This window comes from Geotrypetes seraphini, chromosome 17, assembly GCF_902459505.1.
Source record: "Geotrypetes seraphini chromosome 17, aGeoSer1.1, whole genome shotgun sequence".
NCBI classification, from domain to species: domain Eukaryota; kingdom Metazoa; phylum Chordata; class Amphibia; order Gymnophiona; family Dermophiidae; genus Geotrypetes; species Geotrypetes seraphini.
This window is the reverse complement of record NC_047100.1, coordinates 47,152,417-47,177,773: the sequence shown is the minus strand read 5'-3', so window position 1 is coordinate 47,177,773 and position 25,357 is coordinate 47,152,417. Positions and strand designations below refer to the sequence as shown.

The 25,357-nt window shown below is 44.4% G+C and overlaps 1 protein-coding gene across 1 annotated transcript in view; it reads right to left on the bottom strand.

Annotated features, from left to right (window-relative positions):
- INKA1 (inka box actin regulator 1) overlaps positions 1-20,663 on the bottom strand; it is a 34,364-nt gene extending 13,701 nt beyond the window's left edge. Inside the window, exon 1 of the mRNA XM_033926721.1 lies at positions 20,402-20,663. Coding sequence (XP_033782612.1) covers positions 20,402-20,452 — 51 coding nt within the window. The 5' untranslated portion in view covers positions 20,453-20,663. The remainder of the gene's footprint in view (positions 1-20,401) is intronic.
- Between the last annotated feature and the right edge of the window lie 4,694 nt (positions 20,664-25,357).

The window sequence follows — 25,357 nt, the reverse complement described above, 5'->3', positions numbered from 1 at the left end:
GATAAAGACCATATGGAAGTGTGTCTCAAACTTTTTTTTAGTTCCGACTCATTAAACGGAGCAAATGTGTTTTGCGGCACATTATAATTGAAATTATAAAATTGCAAAACTAACAAAAAATTAAATTTAAGAGTTATTTATTGAAAGTTCTTTAAGCTATGTATGGGTAATTATAACATTGGTGAAACTAAAGTAGATAGAATTGTTAATCAATGCGATGGATGTGTTTGTTTTGGAGTGCAAATTAACTCAAAATGCAGCTCAATAGTTGACAAGGAAGCACACATTTCATCATCCACCATCTGCAGTGGTTCTTATTTTTTTTAATTTAATTTCTGTTAGAGCTGAAAATCCAAGTTCACAAAGATAAGATCCAGACAGTAACAAAGCTACTTTGAAAAATTGCGAGCCATGGAATTGAGGGTGAAATATTCATGTGGATTAAAAACTAGTTGGCGGATAGGAAACAGAGAGTGGGGGTAAATGGAGTGATGAGTGGAGTGCCATAGGGTTCGGTGCTTGGACCCGTGCTCTTCAACATATTTATAAACGACCTGGAAATTGGTACAACGAGCGAGGTGATTAAATTTGCAGACGATACGAAGTTATTCAGAGTAGTGAAGACGCAGAAGAATTGAGAAGACCTGCAAAGTGACATAAACACGCTCGAGAAATGGGCCGCAACATGGCAAATGGGGTTTAATTTGGATAAGTGTAAGGTAATGCATGTTGGTAACAAAAATCTTATACACGAATACAGGATGTCCGGTGCAGTACTCGGAGAGACCCCCCCCCCCCAGGAAAGAGACTTGGGAGTACTGGTCGACAAGTCAATGAAGCAATGTGCGGTGGCAGTGAAAAGGGCAAACAGAATGCTGGGAATGATTAAGAAGGGGATCACAAACACATCAGAGACGGTTATCATGCCCCTGTACTGGGCCATGGTACGCCCCCTCCTGAAATACTGCATCCAGCACTGGTCACCGTACATGATGAAGGACACGGTACTACTCGAGAGGGTCCAGAGAAGAGCGACTAAAATGGTTAAGGGGCTGGAGGAGTTGCTGTACAGTGAGAGATTAGAGAAACTGGGCCTCTTCTCCCTTGAAAAGAGGAGACTGAGAGGGGACATGATCAAAACATTCAAGATAATGAAGGGAATAGACTTAGTAGATAGAGACAGGTTGTTCACCCTCTCCAAGACAGAGAGAACCAGAGGGCACTCTCTAAAGTTAAAAGGGGATAGATTCCATACAAACATAAGGAAGTTCTTCTTCACCCAGAGAGTGGTAGAAAACTGGAACGCTCTCCAGAGGCTGTTATAGGGGAAAATACCCTCCAGGGATTCAAGACAAAGTTAGACAAGTTCCTGCTGAATCGGAATGTACGCAGGTAAGACTAGTCTCAGTTAAGGCACTGGTCTTTGACCTAAGGGCTGCCGCGTGAGCGGACTGCTGGACACAATGGACCACTGCAGTGGCAGTTCTTATGTTCTTATGGTTGCTTTGATGCTCAAATTAGAATAACTTCATAAAAAAATAAAATAAAATAACTTACTGTTAGTTTTCAAAGACCAGTCACATCAAAGAATGATGCTTGTTTGGGTGGTTTCAGGGAATAACATGGGGACAAATTTGACCCCGTCCCCGCGGGAACTCAATTTCCTGTCCCGACGAGTTTTGTTGCTGTCCCTGTTCCTGCCCCATTCCTTCAAACTCTCTCCACATCTGCACAAGCCTCAAACTTTAAAATCAAAGTATTCAAGGCTTGTGCGGTTAAGGCAGAGCTTACAGGAATTGAGCAGGGACAGAACAGCGACAAAACTCATGGGGACAGGATGGGGAAATTGAGTTCCTGCGGGGACGGGGGTCAAATCCTCGCACCTGCATTAGGTGCGGCTCTCCCTTATTCTATAGCTGCGTACGTAAATTGCAGGAACACCCCAGATCCGCCCATGACCCTCCCATCGCTATACCCCCTCTTTGGAACTGCACATAAAATTTAGGCATGGATTCCGCATCTAAATTTACATGTGTAAATTTTAATTAAATCTAACTAGCATCAATAATTGATTGCTAAGATCCCAATTATCGGTGCTAATTGGCTAGTTAATTAAATTGTGTGGCCAAATTTGCATACACAATTTTTAGCGCTTTTTTTACTAGAATTGAGGGGATAAAGTGAGTTTTTGGCGGGCTCTGGCATTTGGGTGGGTGGGAGAGTGAGGTGCCAGTCTATTCCTGGGTGTTCATTTGTTATGTGTAGGGGGTCCTTTTCTTCCTCTCTCTGACTTTGGCCCCTGGTTTTCTCTCTCTCTCAAATCTTCATCTCTTTCCGTCATTCTTGGGGATTTTAACTTTCATGCTATTGATCCCTCTGATTCTTATGCCTCCAAGTTTCTCACTTTTAATGTAAATCATATTTATTAAAGTTTAAATACAAACAAAATAGTAAAAAAATCATTTCAAATACAAGAAGAAAACCAAAATTTACAGAGTTAATATATAATAAACAATATGACTAAAAGCAAATATACCCAATTCCCTCCCCTTTTTCCCCATTTTAGAGCTGTAATTACATATTAAATAATATGCGACTGCGAGTGTGTGGCGTTAATGTATCTAAATAAGGTTGCCAAAGAGTAAAAAATTGTCTTCCCTGTCTAGTGTCCCATTCGGATAATTGCAGACTTTCCATTGTTAAAATGTGTAACATTCTAGTACGACAATGACTACATGTTGGTCTTAAAGGTCCAATCCAAAGATAAAGTATGACTTTCAAACCTGATAAGATTGTTCTTTGAAGAAAGCCTTTGGAATAGGACGCTTAAGATCAAAAATCCAAAATATAACTTTTCTCTTGGAATAGGACGCTTAAGATCAAAAATCCAAAATATATTATAACTTTTCTCTTGGAATAGGACGCTTAAGATCAAAAATCCAAAATATATTATAACTTTTCTCTTGGAATAGGACGCTTAAGATCAAAAATCCAAAATATAACTTTTCTCTTGGAATAGGACGCTTAAGATCAAAAATCCAAAATATATTATAACTTTTCTCTTGGAATAGGACGCTTAAGATCAAAAATCCAAAATATAACTTTTCTCTTGGAATAGGACGCTTAAGATCAAAAATCCAAAATATATTATAACTTTTCTCTTGGAATAGGACGCTTAAGATCAAAAATCCAAAATATATTATAACTTTTAAATCTTCATTCATTCTTCAACTGTGTTCCACTACCCTTACTCACCATAATGGCCACTGCCTTCATCTTACCTTTTCTTCAACTGTCACTCTCCAATTTCTCCATCTCACTTCTTCCCCTTTTTGACAACTATCATTTAATAACTTTTACACTTAATCTCCTTCCCCCCCCCATTCACCTCAAGCCTCAACTAATCGGGTTTCAGGTCCCACTATATATAAAGACAAACTGTAGACCTTACAGCATACCCTGAAGAAAGCCATAGCATGATGGCTGAAACAACGGGAGCATAAATGTTTGTCTGGATTATGAAACTTCTTGGGCAGACATAAGAATTATCCAAAGATGATGCTGAATGTGAGCTCATACCTTTCTTTTCATATGTGGTTGTTTCTATATATCAATGCACTCGTGCATCTTTCACTGCCTTGTATAGAAATGTAGATACTGGAAACCGGGGCTGCAACATGATCACTGTCCCATCTGTCTCCTTCTCTCCCTTCTGTAGTTCCTTTGCTCTAATCTTTTATTTTTTCTATCTCAAACTTTCTCTGTATTTTCAAACACAGTGCAGGTCTTAGAAATGAATCTTGGCTTTTGGAAAACAAAAAGTCACCACACTGCTCCTTCCCCCTGCCTTGTCCCCACCCTGCCAGCCTCCTTTATCCCATAATTAGAAGCCTGGTAATGCTACCTCTTCTTAGTCAGTCAGAATGGAGCAAATGAGAAGTTGCTAACTACACAGCCTCCTGGAAGGAGGGGGAGAAAAACCCTCTCTATAATTTGTTGGTGGTTTCAGGCCAGAAGGGATGGAGGGGAGGTTCTCAAAGCTTTTGTTTCCTCTCTCTTTCCTGTGCATGTAGGTGAGGAATCTCCAGTTAGCTCAAACCCAACAAGGGTTCTGCAGCACTGGGTCCTGGAAGCAGAAGACAGGAAACAGTGCTGGCTTTAAGATTTTTGGGGCCTTACACAGGACAGTCATTCAAGACTCCTATATAAAGTTGTACATTTTCTACTTCAAATTTTAATTTGCCTGTCCAGGAAATTCGTCTTACTGTACTGAAGTAATGGCCGTGAGGAAAATGGTCTCAACAGTAGGATCCAACAAGAACACCTCTTGAATAGGCTCATACGGAACCTGATTGAGGCCTTGCAAAACCACAATAAGCTTCCACAATGGAAAGGGTGGTTTTAATTGGTGGTCTGAGCCTTAGTGCCCTCTAAGAGATTCAGGATTTTCCCCCCACTGAAGCAGTTTTTGTGAAAGTGTATTTTCATGATCCGCTATTTCTCATTGTGTGCAACCTCAATGAGCGATGCTCAGCGTGTTTTGTTTTAAATTGGGTAAGACCACTACAGAAACTTATGAAATGTTGAAAGTGGCTTATGGAGAACATGTTAGCTTAGCAGAGTTTAAAAAAAGTTTGGATACCATTAGTTAGAACAGGGGTAGGCAATTCCGGTCCTCGAGAGCCAGAGCCAGGTCAGGTTTTCAGGATATCCACAATAAATATGCATGAGATAGATTTGCATCTCAAGGAGGCAGTGCATGCAAATCCATCTCATACATATTCATTGTGGAGATCCTGAAAACCTGACTGGCTCCGGCTCTCGAGGACCGGAATTGCCTACCCCTGAGTTAGAAGAACGATGAGGGAATTTACTATTAGTGATCTAAAGCTTTCTTCTGTTTAGCACCAAGTCTATGGAATCAATTGCCAAGACAGATCTGTTTGGAATTAAATTTTAAGTCTTTTAAGAAACTTTTTAAAACATATTTGTTTAATTTAGCATTTGGACAAGATATCCCACAGAATGATCACATTTACTGAAGTACCGGGAGACAATCAAGGATTGGCTTGGAAAAAAAAGTAATACAAAATTATATATAATGATTGTTTAGATTTTAGATAGATCTGTTTCCATATATTGATGGAGTTCATTTCTGTGCTGTATTTTATTAAAACCGCTATGTACAGTTGTATGGTGTATGCTATGGCGGTATATCAGATTTTAATAAACAGACATATACGTGTAAAGTTTACCCACAAAGAGTGAAAACAATCCTGGGAGAGAGGTTAGTATATATTCATTTAAAATATTTTATAGTCCCACTATCCTTCCATTCTAGGTGGGTTATAAAAGTAAAGCATATATAATATACTAGTGTTTACGACCGTTACATTAACGGGTGCTAGAATATATGTCTGTCTGTCTTTCTTTCTTTCTGTATCTCTCCCTGCCCCTGTCTCTCTCTTCCTTTCTTTCTGTCTTTCTCCCTCCCGCTGTCTGTCTGTCCTTCTTTCTTTCTGGTTCTCTCTCTGGCACCCTGTCTGTCTGTCTTTCTTTCTGTCTCTCTCCCTGCCCACTATCTTTCTGTGTGTCTGTCTTTCGTTCTAATGCGTTGCTTGCCTGCCTGTCTTTCTGTCTCTCCATGGCCCCCTTCTGTCTCCCCTCACCCAAAGCAAACCAAGATTGCTCCCAGGCCCCCTTTCCCTCTCCGTCCCCTCCACTTCCCTGTGCAGCAGCAGCAGCAGCAGCATTTCCCTCCCACCCTTCCCTGTGCAGCAGCAGCATTTCCACCCCCCATTCACACACTTCCCAGTGCAGCAGCAGCATTTCCCGGCCTTCCCTGTGCAGAAGCAGCATTACCCCCCCAACCCACTGCCCTGTGCAGCAGCAGCATTTCCCACCCTTCTTTGTGCAGCAGCAGCATTTCCCGGCCTTCCCTGTGCAGAAGCAGCATTCCCACCCCCCCACACACACTTCCCTGTGCAGCAGCAGTATTTCCCAGCCTTTCCTGTGCAGCAGCAGCATTTCCTGGCTTTCCCTGTGCAGCAGCAGCATTTCCCGCGCTCCCTTCCCAGCCGCCGCGTTTAAATTCAGATAAAAGCACTGCACCGCGCTACCGCTGCGGCCAACCCTAGCGGAAACAGAAAGTAGTCAGAGAGGGCGGGCCGCAGTGGACAGAAAACGGCAAGGTCAGCGCTTTTCTCTGAATTTTAAATGCGGGTGAACCGGGGAGGAGGCTTTAAAGTACAGTAGCTGGTTTTGGCGGTGAGTGAAGGCTGGAGGGGGGAGTCGCTGGCTGTGCTGTGTCTCTCTGTGTTCGAATTTGGCACGGAGGGACACAGCACTTGTCAGTGGCCACCGAGGTCGGCAATCGGGGGGGAGGGGACGAGGATGCAGCTCAGGAGACTGGGAAGGTGTTGGCGGCTGGCGGCAGCCTCCTCCTGCAGGCGCTCGTGTCTCAGGGGTCCGGCTCATCCCGGCAGGGAGAGAGCTTGCCTGCACTTCCTCCCAGCAGCAGTTGGTGAGTGAGGGCGGGAGGAGGGGAGTGGCCAGAATGTTCCCTGCCGCCGAGTTCTAAAATGGAACACGGCCACGGATCACACACCACAGCGGCAGGGAACACGCTGTTTTAACAGTGCATGCGCCGGTAACCTTTTATTATATAGGATAGGGCTCCTTTTACAAAGCTGCAGTAATTGCTCCATCACCCTTAAGGATTTAATAGGTGTCGGAGCATTTGCTGTGTGGCAGCTGCTGCTTTGTAAAAGAGAGTGGGCAGTGTTCTCCCCAGAAATTTTTTCCAGCCGGGTGGCATGAAAAAGTAGCCAGGTGGGGCGGGACGGGGAAATCTGGTGGTGGGGAAAATTAAGGGCTCCTTTTACTAAGCTGCAATTGCGTTTTTAGTGTGTGCAGAATTGCCGCACTACACGGCTAGAACTAACGTCAGCTCAATGCTGGCGTTAGCGTCTAGCACGTGCGGCAATTCTGCGTGAGCTAAGCGCACTGTAAAACCGCTATAGCAGCTTAGTAAAAGGAGCCCTAAATGTGTACTATTTGTATTAGTTAATTATTATTAGTTATTTTCCAATGCTCAATATGACTGCCTTTCTTAAGGTTTGACACTTGTTCCATAATATTTATATTAAATTTAAGAAGTATCCAATTCTAGAAGTGAATAATTAGATATTTGCCCTCTTTCAAATGGTATAGAGCAGCGTCTCTCAAACTTTTTAAACTCTGGCACACTAAATGCAGCAAATGTTTTTCATGGCTGGAAAAAATTTCTGTTGCACTGTTGCCGTTAGTTTTCAAGGTCCCATCACATCAAAGAATGATGCTTATCTGGGCAATTGTATAATAAAAAGAATGGATAAGATAACATGAGAAGTGAAATTGTCATGAATCGGAGGGATACATACCCTGTAGGTCCTAAAAGCAGGCTTGTGGATTAGATATAAACTATGAAGGTGGACTCGAACCGAAGAGGACTTGAGGCCAGCGCCAGACAAGTGCAACAGATAATCCAGGACAGCAGATAAGGAGGCGGACAGAGGCTCCAGCTGTCACGTAGCACACCAGGAAGAAAAGCGTTCTTCTTCTGATGGTAACATTGGCGAGTGGACTCCTTCTGAGACGCCTCCAGGACATCCAGCACAGGCTGGGAGAACTGGAACGAGGACATCAAGTCTTGAGGAATGAAGCTGTTAAGTGCAGAGACTGGAGGTTGGGATGAAGCAGAGAACCCTGACTCTGTAAGCAGAGAAGGAAAAATAGGCAGAGGAAGAGGCTCCCTGGAAATGAGTTGCAACAAAAGGGAGAATCAAGGTTGTCGGGGCCACCGAGCAGCTATCAGAATCATGGTAGCATGCGAACACTTGAGCCTGACGAGAGTCTTCAGGATCAGATGGAATGGAGGGAAAGCATACAGGAACTCGTTCGTCCAATCCAGAAAGAAGGCATCCGCTTCGATCCTGAGAGGAGTGTAAACCCTGGAGCAGAAGCGGGGTAACTTGTGATTGAGGGGGAAGACAAACAGATCGACATCCGGAGTCCCCCAACAAGCAAACACCTGACGCAGGGTTACAGAGTGGAGAGACCACTCGTGAGGCTGCAGAAGACGGCTCAACTTGTTAGCCAGACAATTCTGCTGACCCTGAGGCGGATGGCCCAATCCCAGAACCATAGCGCCTCCTGGCACAGGGATCCCGTACCTCCCTGTTTGTTGATATAATACAGTGTTCTCTCCAGGGCCTTTCAGCCGGGCGCTCCGCCCAGCTAATTTAGATGAGCGCCCGGCTGTAATCTTGATTGCAATCCTGCTGCTGCTGCCGCCTTCTGCTCAACATTAAAAAAAAAACAAAAACCTTCTCACCGGCTTGGAGATTTACCGGGCTGACTCGGCACAGTCTGAATCACAGGAGCCTGACATTTTTATTTTATTTTTTTTAGTTTTTAACGCCAGCAAGCGACTTGAACCCATGCTCCCCGGCGGGGCTCTAACGTGCATGCCGCTTCCCTCCGAAACTGGAAGTCACGTCCCGAGGGGGGAAGAGAAGGGAAGTCGGCATGCACACGCCCCGGAGCATGGGAGACAGGTCAGCTTACAACTTGCTCTTGCTTGCTTCGGGTTTTCCTCGCTGTGGGGTCCTGCCTACTTTCTGTTTCCGTGAAGGCAGGACCCGGCAACGAGGAAGGCCCAAAGCAAGCAAGAGCAGCGAGTTGTAAGCTTCCCTCCGTTGCTGATTTATGGAAGTTAGGTCAGCGATGGAAGGAAGCTTACAACTTGCGTTAGTCCAGCCCTGCACAACATGCGGCCCAAAACGGATGTCACTGCCGATATGGCTCTCACTCCGCTCTCCTTTGAAGATTAGCTCAGGAGGTAAGATTTAGCCCGAGATCAGACGAACATTAAAGGGCATCTGAGCAGATTGAGGAGAACATGTCCTGTTTTTCCATGCCTAAAAATACCACCTTGTCTAATGTAATCTCTGATCAGATCCTTAAGAGTGATGCAACTATGTATGCTGGACAGTCTCCTCCAGTAAACAGAGCTTTAAAGCCTGCAGCCATACAGAACCAGATGGTCAAAGGGCTCCAAAGTGTAGTATTGCCAAGGGATCTGTCTCACAAGTTTCTGCTGCTGGCAGATGTAAACACAGCACAAGAAATAGAGACTTGTGGCATTCTGTGTGGAAAGCTGATGCATAATGAATTTACTATTACCCATGTAATAGTGCCAAAGCAGTCTGCTGGACCAGACTACAGTTTAGTGATATGGGGAATATGGAAGAATTATTCAGTGTTCAAGATCAACATGATCTCCTCACAGAAGAAAGACGGAGAGAAAGAGAGAGGCAGATACTGGAGAGGGGGGGGAGAAGGGAAGGGGAGAGAGATGTCAGACCATGGGGTGGAGTGGCAAGGAAGGAAGGAAGGAAGGAAAGGAGAAGAAAGAGATGCCAGAGCATAGGGGAGGGGTGGAGACAAAAAATGGAGAGGGGTTGAAGCTGAAATAAATCATGTACAAAGGAGAGAAAGGGCACAGGATATAGAGTTTACTGAAGAGACATAGAAAGAGGGAATATACCATATGGAACAGAGAGAGAGCAGACACTGGATGGAAAAGGCAGAAAGGGTGGACAGTAGATGGAAGGGGTAGAGAGAGGGTAGAGGTGGTGGAAGGGGCAAAGAGAGAGGACAGATGTTGCCTGGAAGGGAGCGAGGACAAATGCTGAATAGAAAGAAGAGAGTGAAGAGAAGATGACTAAAGCAGAAACGACAAAAGGTAGAAAAAAAAAATATTTTTTTTGCTTTACGTAGAATCAAGTAGTATTGTAACTGTATTGATTAAAATTTATCAATAGGAAATGGAAATAAGGCAATTTTGGGGGGGACTAAACCCCTTTCCTCAGATCAGGACAGGATACCATAACAGCTGTTTACTGTACTGTCTTGAAGAAAGATTTGGCCTCTGAAAGCTAATTGAAAAATGGATTAGTCCAATAAAATGGTATTTTCATATTTCTCATTAATTGTTTTATTTCTATTTGTTAATTTGTAAAGTAGTGACTGTTATGTAGAAGTTTTTTTTCAAATTTACATCTACTGTCTTTATATTTTGCACAGTATTAGGGGATATGTGTCACTGTTTCTGTGGTGTTGCATTGTATGCAGAGTCTGGTTTCTTGGTTGTTTAACTTTTGACTACATATTTCTATTTTTAGTTTGTGATTATTCCATATTGGGCGAGGATGTATCTGTGTTCTGTGTGTATGAAAAGGACATGGCTTTCTGTTAGCATCGACTACAGGATCAATTGACTGTGTAGGATCTGGTTTATTTAGTTTTACAATGCGTGTGTTGGTGTTCTAGTGCTCACTGCAGTGTTTAAGATGCTGCCTTTTCCTAGATGCACCCTTATTGTGTGACTCATGGTTTATTACTAAAAATATCTTTTTTTATATAGAGGAGGGGGTTGTTAAAAAAATGATTAGCACGGGCTGTCATATATACTAGGTACACCACTGGATTTAATGACCCTATTCTAACTTTACTGTTGACGTAGGTGTTGTCCCTCCCAACACATAGACACACACATTATAAAGAATTAAATTAAAGTTGTATTATCATCAAGCAGCTTTCAAATGACATTATAAGCAAATAAAAATAAAATATTTTAATACATTGTTAATTATTACCTGCATCTTTACCTATACTGTTTTGCCCTAGCTTTTACTTTGCACTATAGCAAAATAAAAAAGAAGCAGATAAAGATTAATCACACAGGTGCCCTTCAAGGCTCAGTAACACCTCTCCATAAATTATGTGGAAGAGGTCTGGAAGTGGGGATAGCATCTATTTTATATCCTCAGTGAGACCTCAGGAAGGAACCTAGTGATCAAAACATTATTAGAGGTGTTGTACAGCTATTTCTTGTATGACTGGATGAGCTATATTTATCTTTTTTTTTTTTTTAGTTGTTTAAATTCATGCAGAAATAAATGGTTAGATTGAACCTAATGACTTCATTAACGCATTTCCCTTTTTTAAACCTCTATACCATTTGAAAGAGGGTGAATATCTAATTATTCTGATTGGCCCAGGCGCCTTAGGCCCCATCAGTAGGTGGAGCTTTGGGACGGATGGGCCAATCCGGCCTCATTCCGTCGTTGGCTGGCTGCCTGCCGGACAGGCAGGTTTGGCTCCCGTCTGTCCGGCCAACTACACAAAGGTAAGGGGAAGGGGGGTGGGGGTGTCGTGGGGGTCGGCCAGGGGGATCACGGGTCGGCTGGGGGGGCGGTCGTTGGGGGGGAGGGGGTTTGCGTCGAGGGCAGGAGGGCCTGGGATCCCTCCTGCCCGTAATGTAGTGCGGGGTGGGGGTAGGGGGTTGCCATGGCTAGGAGGGTTTGGGCTCCCTCCTGGCCCGATATTGTCGGGGAGTTGGGGAGTCGGCGGGGCAAGAGGGCTTGGCCTCCCTTTTGCCCCGATCGTGTCGGGGGGGGGCAAGAGGGCTTGAGCTCCCTCTTGCCCCGATCGTGTCGGGGGTGCCGCGGTTGGCTGGGGCAAGAGGGCGGGAGTGCGTGCGAGCGGTCCTTCAGGGTGGGGGTGCGGGTGCGGATGGGGGCGCGTGCGAGCGGTCCTTCGGGGTGGGGGTGCGTGTGAGCGGTCCTTCGGGGTGGGGGTGCGAGCGGTCCTGCGGGGGGGGGTGAATCGGACGTCGGGGGGGGGGGACTATGTAAAAAAATTTTTGTACAACGCGCTCACGTGTATACCGCGCAAGGTTATGCACGGTTTGTAAAAACACGTATAACGCGCGCGTTATATGCGTGAAAATACGGTACTGCTGTAGCCGGCGATAAAAAAAAAAGCCTAACTTGGCTTTGTAAAATGGGAGGGGGGAATTTGGATATTTTTTTTTTTTACATCTGCTGTTTGTTGCCTTGGATCTTGTGTATTGGCTCTTTAACTGTTTGCTTTCTTAGCATTTCATGAGGGTGACTAAACAGAAGTACATGGAACAGGTAAACAAAATGAAGAAATAAAGAGACGGATGAAGCATTTAAGAAATTTTGTCAAACTTTCTATTCATTGGAAATGAAGATGATGATGAGCTTCATAGACCTATTTTATGGAATAGGGATAATAACAGTTCCAAAGGAAGATAGATAATTCTTTAATAAGCCAATTAGTAACTTGGAAATGCAGGAACTAATTAAGAAACTAGCTGGTGGGGGAAAGGAAGCAGAGAATAGATTCTCCGTGGAGTACTATAGAGCAGTGTTCTTCAACCGCCGGGTCTGTGGACCGGTGCCAGTCCACAGAAGTTTCCTGCCGGTCTGCAGGGTCAGCACGTGAATCGGGCCCAGACAGTGCTCTTCAGCTGCCGGTGCGATCGATGCGGCGTTGTCTTCGAGCCGGCTCTCTTTCCTCAGTGCTCAAAGCCGTGGGCAGAGGCTCCTATGCGCATCTGCGCCAGGACCAGAAGCCTTCTCTCCGATGTTGCAACGTCAGAGGGAACGCTTCCAGATGAGGTGTGGGATGCGTGAGGAGCTGCTGCCCACGGCTTTATGCACTGCAGCACTGAGGAAGAGGAAGCCGGCCCGAAGATAACACCGGGGGGGGGGGCAAGTGTGTGTGTGGGGGGGCAGGCCATAAGGCAAGGCACAGCATGGAGGGAGACAACAACGGTAGGGGGAATGATTTTTTTTTTTTTTTTAATTTAGTGATTGATTTACATCTGCTGTCTGTTCTGGAAGAAATGCATTTGTTTCTTTCCCTCTGGGGTTGTATTGCATGCAGAGTTGCATCTTAGGGTTTGTTTGTATAATAATAATAATAACAGTTTATATACCGCAGGACCGTGAAGTTCTATGCGGTTTACAATGATTAGAAATGTTACAGATTGAGTGAATAAACAAAGTTACAGATTGAATGAATAAACAAAGTATATATTAGTACTTTTAGTTTTTGGTCCCGTATTGGCATGGGGTTATCTGTTTTCTGGTAGGAATGAATATTGAGAGGCATACAGTATGCTTTGTGTAGTTTAATTTTGTGGTTAACCATTATGTGTTGTTAATATGATTATATTGTGTGTATATATATATGAAAATGAATGGAAAATATGGTGTTACAATTAGTACTATTATGGGGCGGGGTCTGAGGTGGAGATGGGCGGGGTCTGGCCCACGACTTAGTCCAGTGTTCTTCAACCGCCGGTCCGCAAAATAATTATTTTATTTCTGCCGGTCCATAGGTGTCAAAAGGTTGAAGAACAGTGCTATAGAGTACCACAGGTGATTTTGTACCTTCAAGGCTGTCTTCTCCGAACTGTGTAAATTTTCCTTGTACTGTATTCTTATTCTCTTGATCCTTATATATCGTGGACTAAATAATCAAAAGTTTCTTACTGTATAGTGATTTGTTCCATTGTAAAAACTTTGTGGTCTCATCATGAATCTGTATTCAAGTATTGTATGCTTGTTAAGTTTGTAAATTCAATAAATAAGAATTTAGTCAAAAAATACCTGTCTGCCTCAACGTATACTACAAATATAGAAGTTCTGCCTAAAGAAGGCTAGACCCCACTTAGGTGTGGTAATTATAAGCTCATTATTCATCTTTTAATTGTGACATGAAGATTTTTGCTAAGGAACTAGTGAATATATTAGATAAGATGGTACCAAAAGATGGCACCTCCTGATCAGATCAGATTAGATTTGTAAGAGGCATGCAGATAGTAGGGTGGGCAAGATTAAGGGCCCTGAATGCAGAAAAAGCATTTGATCAGGTGGAATGGAGGTATTTGTTTGCAGTTCTAGAGGCTCTTTAACTCGGGAATAATTTTACGAGGGTCATTTCATAAATAATGCACACTATTCTTTTTTTTTTTTTAAATTTACATGTTTTATTTTTTTCCAAGTATTTCTTTACAATCCTTCAAACTAGTCTCCCTGCTTTGCAATGGCCGAGTTCCAACGTCCAGGAAGCTTTATTATTCCATCCAAGACACAGTTTTTTGTTTAGTTGCCCAATGGCTCGGGTACCGGAGGAAGAAAGCTCTTCCAGAGATGCAAAACGATGTCCACGCATAGGTTGTTTCAACTTTGGAAAAAGGTCAAAGTCTGGTGGTCTCATGTCTGGACTGTAGGGAGCATGAGGTAACACCTCCCAGCTGCATTCGTATAGTTTTTCAGGTTTAAACAATTTTTTTTGATGCAAACAACATCAAATACAGTTGAAGACGCGGATGCTAAATACAATAATATAACAAACACATATAAATACTCTCTACATCCCCTCCCCAAACCCCCCTTCCCCTCCCCACCCAATGGTACTCTCTACCCCACCTCATCAAAAGCCCAATTAGGATACCCAACTTAAAACCACACTTCGACCTTTAGGATGTAATGCTTGCAAATATGGATCCCAGATCTGCATAAACAGCATTCTTCACTTCCTAGCCCTTCCAGCATCTCTAGCTTCCCAGATGGCCAACTGATGTAACTGGTTCCTCCAATGCCAAAACTTTGGCGGGTCAGGGATCGTCCAATATTGAAGAATACATTTTTTTGCCAATAAACTCATCTTCCTACACAGCGCCTTATGCCCCTTGGGTAAGTGTCCAAAAGCCTCTGGTAAATCCAAAATAAAATGGGTCGGAGAACATCGCAAGGATCTTCCAATTATTTCTGACATACAAGATATTATTCCCTTCCAAAAGTGCTGAATAATGGGACCAAACCAAAATGCATGTCCCAAAGTATGACTTCCCATCCACTATAAAACAACTGTACACGAGTAAAATAGGCACGTAAAGTTACCCTATAATACGTTTCTCTTAACCATGCACATGATGTCACCCCAGGTGTCGCCCTTAAAGTATGGGCTACATTCCATTGTTCCAAATTAAGCTGTAATTTTCTCTCCCATTTATCCCGAATATATTGGTAGTCTTTTTTTCTGGTTGTAATCTTTGTAAACTAGAATGAATATTAGACACTGAGACACCCCCTCATCCCTAGTAAACATCTCTCGCAATCTAGCCCCCAAATGCCTACTCAATTGTGCTCTGTCAAGGGATCTCACATAGTGTTCCACTTGAAAACACGCAAACTGCTCTCCCCAGGTCACCCCTACCTTAGCTAACAATTCTGCTCAGGTCAGCAATTCCCCTTCAGCCCCCAAAACATGTTCTAAACTTGCAACTCCTCTCGCTCCCCATAATCTATACTCTCTAGAATACCGTCCCGGAAGAAAGGCCGGATTACCTTGCAAAGGCAAGAGATCAGAAACCATCGGATTCCCTCCCAAGATTTGCACAAGCCAACGACATACCACCTGTAATGTGTTAAATAATATGCTTGAACGAATAAAAGAGGGCAATGCTCTCCGTGTACTATGTAATAATGCAAACACATCATAAGGAGCATAAAACCCCTGTTCCATTTGAATTGGGGTATAAATGCTGGTCATATTTACCCAATCACCTAAATGACGAAGGAGACACGCATAATTATAGATCCTCATATCTGGTAATCCTAACTCCACCCCCCCCCCCCCCATTCTTCTGGGTTGCATTTTGATACTATATCACCGGCACGCCACGCACCTTGTAGGCGGAGCTTGCATGTCCGTTATAGCCGAAGAAAGTACAGCTAAAAGGGACCAAAATAGTTGTCCGTTATATCCAAAACTCTGTTATATGCGAGTCCGCTATATCCAATGATTTTCTGTATGTTTATAACGGCACTCGGCCGAGACAAACGGACCTCGTCCGCTATAGGCGAGGTTCCGTTATAAGTGAGTCCATTATAACGAGATTATACTGTAGCACAAGAGACACATCCATGGCCCACCTATGTTTTATTTCCTTTGAATAAAAGTTTACTGCCTGTCTGACCCCTACTTTTGTTTGATTTGGTCCAGTCTTTGCATAGGGGTGTTCCCTTTGCCTTTTTAGCTTTCTTTACTCCACCTATGCTCCACCCATATGTACACTCTCTTGTAGTTGGGACACCTGTTAATTCGATGTCACCTTTAACGTGTATATGTGGCTCCTACCTCTAAGCACCGCTTTACAGAACTGCCTTAACCTCCGCAGCTGTTTGTTCCTTTTGGGTTTTTAAAAAAAACATTTTCTTTGCTTTTTCAAAGTTGCCCTTTCGAAAGTTGAACGCTGAAAACTTAAACTAAGGAAAACTATGGAGTAAAGGCCCTGCATGACAGGGCTTGCAAAATCTACCAAATGTTAAGTAACCCCCCCCCCCCCCACCACTCAACAGTTGTTGTTATGAAGAGATGCCAATCAAACGAGTGTGCACATGGCTCTGCGTTTCCCCATTCCCCACAAGCATTTTAAAACACCCAAAACAACCATTTCTTTGAGCCTTCTCAATTGTGCACTTTTTTGGATACCAGAAAAAAAAAAATTTGTGATGGTCCTATATTGAGATATAAGCTAGAAAAGTCCTATTTTTCTTTGCATTTTCTTTATCATCAGTTTCTCATGATTTGTGAATATATATTTCTTCTCTCCCACCAGCCCACCCACATCTGGTATTGTGGACTGTGAGCTTGGTTATTGATTTCCTTATTTGTGTTTCTTTTAATTGAATTTCTGGTGGATTTTTTGTACACAGATTCTCTTTGTGAAAATGTCAACAATCTGATTGCAGGTATTAGACTGAAGCCTAAAACCTCTTAAGATCCCATTCCTAACTAATCTGAAACTGATGTTGGCATTGTCTTCTCATGGTGCATGGATGTTGCATACTAACTGAATATCTGCAAAGAACACACATAAGAAAAACCTGCACACAATACCTTCCTTGCACTCTCCTGTGCATTTTCAATTGTCCTGAAAACCAGACAGGCTAAGTGTGTTCCAGGTTGTTTACAGCTAATGCACTAATGCTAATACAAGACTAATACAAAAGTCTGACTCCCCAAAGCCATTTAAAATATGTAAGTTAGCCCTGCTCAAAAAGGGTCCTTATATGAAGAACTACGCCAGATGCATGTGCACATGGGTCTGCTTTATTAGCAGCTGAGGGTTTTCAAAAGGTTTCTGCACTTTCATATTTTTGCAGGAACAGGTTGGGGCGGGAGAAGTGGTAAGAGGGTGTTTCGTAGAATGGCACGTGACTAGTCAGTCAGGCACGCCGGCTCATCTGTGGAAAAGAGATGTACTGTAATTTGCTTTTGAGATACAGATAGTCTCCGGGTTAAGACGGGTTCTTTTTTTTTTTTTTTTTAACCGTTCTTAAGTTGATCCTACTATTCTTCCCACCTTCTCTAACTCCTTGAGGCCCCCTTACATTCCTTTCCATCCATCCCAGTGTTCCCTCTCCACCACCACATCCAACATTATTCACTCTCATCTCTCTCTTCCCCATGCATTTCTACCTCACTTCTCTCCTACCATGTCCAATAATTTTCTCCCTCCATATGCCAAACAATTCTCTTTCTTCATCTCCCCATGTGCACCATCTCTTTCCCTCTCACTCAGACACCCAATTCTCCCTTTCTATTTCCTCCCCCACCTCAGCATCTCTTTTCCTCACTCTCTCCGTTCTTCCATCCAATGGCTCATGCTCCCTGCCGTGTCCCAGCGCATCCCTATCTCTCCCTCCCTCTATTTGGTGCTCAAAGTAGATGCCTCCCTCCTTCTGGCCGGCTCCCTCCTCCTTCCAGCAGCAGTCATTTCTCTACACAAAGCCACGGGCAGTGGCTCCTTCGTGTGTCCCATGGCTGAGCAGGAAGCCTTCCCTCTGACGCCAGAGGAAGCTCCTCCCATGTCAGACGGAAGGCTTCTGGCCCAGCCATGGGATGTGCGTAGTAGCCGCTACCTGCGGCTTTGTGCAGAGAAACGAGTGTGGCTGGAAAGAGGAGGGAGCCAGTAAGAAGGTAAACACTCGCTGGAGGGAGGCACCTACTTGGGGCACAGAATGGAGGGAGGGAGAGAGTGGGGCGCGTTGGAACTCAGGAGGGAGGGAGAGGGGTGCGTTGGGACACCAAAGTTAGAACAGGACCCCCATTTGTAAGTACGAGCCAACGTAAGTTGGATGTTCGTAAAACGGGAACTGGTTGATTTAATAAATAGTGTTTAAAAAAAAATAAAAGTGCAGAAACTTTTTGAAGATTCCTCATTCATATATATTGAGCTGAAACTGAAACTGAAACATGGCAGAATAACGATTTCAGGCCAGTGTCAGTGCCAAAACAAATAGAAATGTTATCGGTCTTTCTCTCCCTACTATATGCTCTAAGAAAGTTGTAGATTCTTATCGCAGTAAAGGGAATAAACAGACCTGAAATCTTCTCCAGAGCTACTGCATGAGGTTCAAACATAGCCAGCCCTGTCACTAGGCAGACTAGGTGGCTTCCTAAGGTGGCACAGTTTGGAGGGTGATGGCAAGGTTCTGGTGTTCATTAGAGCAGTATTTCCCATTCGGTCCTAGAGTACCCCATTGGCAGTCAGGTTTTCATGGAAGAAATCTGTATATAGTGGAGGCAGTATGAGGGGCCGCTGAAAAAGTTCTCAGCTCAACCAAGAAAAGAATGACGTGGAGCCATTAAACTTACGAGTTATTCCACCCGTCTGACACTTTTTTTGTTGGGCTGAGAACTTTTCAGCAGCAACTTGTATGTGCAAATCAAATGTCCTGCATATTTATTGTAGATATCATGAAAATCTGATCGTCAAGGAGGTACACCAGGGAAACTGCTATAGAGTTTAGGACAGGGGTGTCCTACCTTTTGGCTTCCCTGGGCTGCATTGGCCGAAAAAAATATTTCTGGGGGCCGCACAAACGCTGCAGCAGGACAGAGGAGGGGGCCGACAAGACAGTAAACACCCGGGGGCAGCAGAGGAAAACACCGCATCGCCCTCGACCAGGGCAGCACAAAATACTTCACGGGGCCGCAGGTTGGACCCCTAGTTTAGGACGTTCCAAGCTAACCTTTTTATACCTTCTTTGAGTAACCAACAGTCCTATTGCTATGGATTAAAAGTGATGTGTGGGTTACCTTATGCTTTTTCCAATAGGGCACTCACAAAATTGTGCATGAAAGTTACACAAACAGCTGTGCAAAGAAGCTTTTTGGTCTCTTAGGCCTGAGCATCTCCTTCAGGTCTAGAATTTAGGGCTCCTTTTACGAAGCCGCATTAGCGGCTTTATCGCGTGCGACTTTTAATCACGCGCTAACTGAAAAACTACCGCCTGCTCAAGAGGCGGCTTTAGCGGGTAGCAGTTTAGCGCGCGCTATTATGCTTCGTCAAAGGAGCCCTTGGCGTAAGAGAAAGCCGGCTCTTAGAATGGGATGGAAGTTGCTCACCTCCTCCATAATCAGAATCTCAACATTGTGTTCTCTCCTCAGGAGGAGTGTGGCGCAGTGGTTGGCGCTACGGCCTTAGCACCCTGGGGTTGTGGGTTCAAATCCCACGCTGCTCCTTGTGATCTGGGCAAGTCACTCAGTCCTCCATAGCCCCAGGTACGTTAGATAAATTGTGATTGTAAAAACCGCTTAGATAATCTTGATAGGCGGTATATAAAATCCTAATAAACTTGAAACTCAACCCCCCCCCAAATATTAGTCATTAATTCCCCACCCATTCAGAAAAACAATTGAAGCCTGAAAATTTAAAAAAAATAAATAAAAAAAAAAACCCCACCACACCCAACCCGAGAAAAGCGCCTCGGTCGGCTCCAAAGGCTGCATCTGGCGCTTTTTTTCCCTTCCTGTTACTAAAGCGACTTTTGGCGGGCCTCGTCCTCGCGCCCGTCTCTCTCTCTCAGCCAGGATGAGCGGCTTGTCCCGACACGTCTGTCCCCTGTTTGCTTTCGTCTCCGCCCACACCCTCGGCTCGTTTCCTCGGGCGCGACGTCTGCGCGCTTCGCTACGCGCGTCCCCTCCTGCGCTTTAATCCAACAAACGTCCCTTCACGGGAGAACGGGCAACTTTCTTGCCCTACTAGAGGTACGCAGCGCTGTACACTTTCTCTGTCCCTAGTGGGCTCCCACTCTCCTCATGCATGCACATTGCCCCTATATGGCGCTGCTAGACGTACGCGGCGCTGGACACATTACGCACGCGCCGTCTCTGTCCCTAGTTGGCTCCCAGTTTTATCCGTCTCTCCTTATTCACCCCCTCCGACAATTCCCCTCCTCATCCATCATCCCCCTTATGCGCATTTTCCTTTTGGCGCCGATAGACGTACGCGGCGCTGTACACATTTCTTTCTCTGTATGCGTTCCTCCTTATCCATCCCTCAGGCACACTTTCCCCGTCTCTCTTTATCCATCCCCCCCTGCACAGGTCCCCTGTCTTCCTATCGGCTGCACACTCCTCATCTCCACTGAAACGATGGAACATTCCCCTTTAATCTGTCACTTACCACCTGAGCCCGAAGGTGGCAGATAAAGTTGTCCAATCTGCTGCTTTGCATGCCAAAGGAAGCGTCTCTTTGCTCTCTCCCACAGAAGATAGTGGTGGAGGGGGATCAGCCTATGGGCACGAACATATCCGCACGGACTGTCGGAGACTCTCCGCGAGCGCTGGTTTCCTGCGCGCGACAGCAGCGCCTCGCGCTCTCCCGTCAGAGACCCGACTGAGCGGCCGAGCGCGCGGACAATCCTACACAACACGCGCGCGGCTCCGCCCCCCTGCTCCCCCCCCCCTCCCTTGCGTCCAATCGGGCCGCCGCACGAGCCAATCCCTGCCGCGCTGGTAACACGAGCCCGGCTGCGTCCTTCGAGCGAGTAACGGACACGGATGCCGCGCGGGCGCCTCGTTCTACGGAGATGCCGCGTAGCCGGCTTTAGTAAGCGCAGAGCAAAGATTACAGTGAGTGTGGCATGTGGAAAACGATAGATATTTTTAAAATTATGATTTATTTTATGATTTTATGTACATAAAGGAAACATTTTGTAACCCTCAAATTTCACAAAGAAAAACAAACGACCGGTCCTTAGACTCTAAAGGATTAACATGCTCAAAACTCTTATAATAGTCCAGTAAGAGGGAGAAACAATTTACATTTTAGAGAGGATATAAAACAGAAAAAAGTTTCTTATTCAGTCCTCAGCTGCTGGTTCTCTCCTCAAGTTCCTCTCAGTTGGTCTTCCCTTGTTCAAGGTTATCCTTTCTCTAAATGGGAATAACTTTGGGGACCTGGGACTGTTAAGGAAAGGCTTTTGCTCTGATACTTTATAACATTTTATTGAAGAAATGCAATATAATATAACACAGTAAAATAGTCATTACATTTAAATTGACCATATGAACTTCTAATAAATGTTTATCATTCCTTCAAAATTAATTTTTATATCTCTCAATATGTTCCCTCAATTTCCGACACCCCCCCTTATATATTATTGTATATTTATTTGATTCCTTCAATAAAATGTTATAAATTAAAGCAAAAAAAAACAAACACTCATAATAAGGTAAATGTGGAAGGTTTAGAACAATTAACATATGACCTTAGAATTGACCATTTCAATGTAATTTCTGATGAATACTTTAATTTCTTTAGCAATATCCTATATGTAGTGCATACCAAATTTCACCATTGAATAAACTGTATATTCTTTAGGTCCTTCCAGGAATTTAAGATTTTTTTAACAGCTAGAGAAATTAAAGGATCAAATAATAAATACTAATAATAAGTTAAGGAGCAATATTATGTACAGTCCAACCTTGGTTTACGAGCATAATTCGTTCCAGAAGCATGCTTGTAATCCAAATCAATGCTTGTAATCCAAATCAATGCAAACTTCCCCATAGGAAATAATGGAAACTCAGATGATTCGTTTCACAACCCAAAAATTTTAATACAAAATGCTATACGTGCTTGTATTGCAAGACCTCACTCATGTAGAACCGTCACTACACTCCTGCAGTGCCAGAGAGAGAAGAAACCATCGGCTTAGTTGTTATGATGTGACACGTGTATACTGTATGTACTTGTATTGCAAGACTTTGCTTGTTTAGAATAGTCACTCCTGCAATGCCAGAGAGAGAAAAACCATCGGCTCAGCTGTGATGTGTGTATACTGTATGTACTTGTATTGCAAGACATTGTTTGTATATCAAGTTAAAATTTAATCAAATGTTTTGCTTGTCTTGCAAAACAGTTGCAAACCAAGTTACTTGCAATCCAAGGTTTTACTGTACAGGGTTTGAGTTTGAGACCACTGAGCTAGACTGTAGGAGTTTGTCTTTTCTGCTTGTGTTTTTCTTTTCCTTAAGTTGCCCCCCTATTTTACTAAGGTGCACTAAGCGTTTTAGCGCATGTTTAGCGAACACTAAATCTACACGTGCGCTAACAGCTAATGGTCCATAGACTAACATGCATGCATTAGCGTTTAGTGGATAGTTAGCACGCACTAAAAAGCATAACGCTCCTTAGTAAAAGAAGTCCTAGCAGCACCATATAAATGATTAGTAGTAAGGATTGGAAAATGTGCATGAGGGGATGGATGAGGAGAAACGGGTAAGGAGAGAGACAGTGTGTGTGTGGGGGGGGGGATGGATAAAGAGAGACGGGTAAGATTGGGAGCCCACTAGGGACAGAGAAAGTGCATTCTTATAATGTATACAGCGCTGTGTACCTCTAGTAGCGTTATATAAATGATTAGTAGTAAGGAAAGGGAAAATGTGCATGAGGGGATGGATGAGGAGAGATGGGTAAGGAGAGGGGAAGTATGTTCATCCTGCCCTGTTGAGTTCTTGTGCTGCAGAGGTCCCCTGCAGGTAGGGTTACCAGACATCTGGGAAAACCTAGACATGTCATTTTTTTAGAGGACTGTCCAGGTGCCTGGCAGTTTGTCCTGGTTTTGGAAAGACCCAATGAGCTCTGGCCGCATCTGGAGGTCCTCTGAGCATGCATTGATGACGCTACACACATCTGCACATGTTCCAGGCCCTCCAGACATGGCTGGAGCTTGTCAGGGAAGAAAAGAGGAAGTTTGTGGGGGTGGAATGGATGGATGCTGAACTGGGAGGGGCTGGGACGGAATAGGGCAGAACCAAAGGAGGAAGTGGGCTGGCAGGGGCAGGGCGTGAGGCATATGCAGACACAGATCGTGCAAGTCTGCCCAGTACTGGCCTTAGTTCAATATTTAATATTATTTTCTGATTCTAGATCCTCTGTGTTCATTCCACGCTTCTTTGAACTCAGTCACTGTTTTCCTCTCCACCACCAGGAGCGCATTCCAGGCATCCACCACCCTCTCCATAAAGTAGACTTTCCTAACATTGCTCTTGAATCTACAGCCCCTCAACCTCAAATTATGTCCTCTGGTTTTACCATTTTCCTTTTTCTGGAAAAGATTTTGTTTTACGTTAATACCCTTCAAGTATTTGAACGTCTGAATCATATCTCCCCTGTCCCTCCTTTCCTCTAGGGCAGGGATGTCCAGCCTGCGGCCCCGTGAAGTATTTTGTGTGGCCCTGGTCGAGGGCGATGCAGTGCTTTCCTCTGCTGCCCCCTGGTATTTACCGTCTTGCCGTCTCCCTCCTCTGTCTTGCTGCAGCGTTTGCGCAATTGTGCTGCCCCATAAACATTTTTTTTAAATCTAATGCGGCCCAGGGAAGCCAAAATGTTGGACACCCCTGCTCTAGGGTATACATATTCAGGGCTTCCAGTCTCTCCTCATACGTCTTCGTCGCCCTCCTCTGGACCGCCTCAAGTCTTCTTATGTCCTTCGCCAGATACGGTCTCCAAAACTGAACACAATACTTCAAGTGGGGCCTCACCAATGACCTGTACAGGGGCATCAACACCTTCTTCCTTCTACTGACTACGCCTCTCTTTATACAGCCCAGCATCCTTCTGGCAGCAGCCACTGCCTTGTCACACTGTTTTTTCGCCTTTAGATCTTCGGACACTATAACCCCAAGGTCCCTCTCCCCGTCCGTGCATATCAGCTTCTCTCCTCCCAGCATATACGGTTCCTTCCGATTATTAATCCCCAAATGCATTACTCTGCATTTCTTTGCATTGAATTTTAGTTGCCAGGCATTAGACCATTCCTCTAACTTTTGCAGATCCTTTTTCATATTTTCCACTCCCTCTTCGGTGTCTACTCTGTTACAAAAATTGGTATCATCTGCAAAAAGGCAAACTTTTCCTTCTAACCCTTCAGCAATGTCACTCACAAACACATTGAACAGGATCGGCCCCAGCATCAAGCCCTGAGGGACTCCACTAGTCACCTTTCCTTCCTTCGAGCGATTTCCATTAACCACCACCCTCTGGCGTGTGTCCGACAGCCAGTTTCTAGCCCAGTTCACCACTTTGGGTCCTAACTTCAGCCCTTCAAGTTTGTTCAACAGCCTCCTATGAGGCTGTTATTGTTAGCCCAGTGTCCCCCCACCCCCACCCCACCCAAGAAATCCTAAAATCACCATGATTTGAGAGTCTTGGTGTTTCTCTTGGGCCATTTTATTCATAAAATCGCTCCTGCAGTGGTCATCTTGGATTTTCCTGATTTGGATTTAAAATTACCATAATTTTTGCATTTGCAATCTTCGTTTTGTCAAGAAAACCTATCAGGTGATAGCGCTATAGAAAATAATAGTGGTTGTAGCAGCTGGACTCCCCAGGGCTGGATTCATCGGATTCATGCTTCATTTGCAGCAGATGGCTGACTGGCGTTCCACGTGCCATGTGGCACGTGCAGGTATGTATGTGAAGACTTCAGAATTGATCTTGGCCTTCAGAATTGATCTCCTCCTTGGGGGATTCTGCAGCCATGTCCATCCGGAGCGCACCTTAATAAAAGGACCCCTTAGTCTTTCCAACCTTATGCCGGCTCTGTGATGTAAACAAAACAAATAAAAAGACTTTTCCTTTCTCTTTTAGGTCCTAGTTCACGCTTGCTATCTAACACCAGCTCTGGCAGGATACACATTTCAAATCTGACATATTGTAATCACAAAACAGAAAATAAAATTATTTTTTCTACCTTTTGTTGTCTGGTCATTATTCAAATCATGTTGGTCCCAGGCTCTGGTTGTCTTCTGATAACTCGCTTGCTAGGGTCTCCTGCCCATTTGTCGTTTTCTTCTTTCTCCATGCTAACTATCCATCTCTGTCCTCTTCCGTTTCCCTTCCCTCCCCTGGAGGTCTGGCATCTTTCCTTTTTTTCCTCTCAATCCCCGCAGCAGATGGACCCCACCATCCCACCCCATATCCACCATCCCCATATCTACCATGTTTCCTTTTCTCTACTATCCTTTTATCCAGCATCTCTCTCTCCTTCCCCACCACCCCAGGGTCTACCCTCTCTCCATTTCTCTTCCCAACTACTCTCCTATCCAGTATCTTTATCCCCCCCACACCATC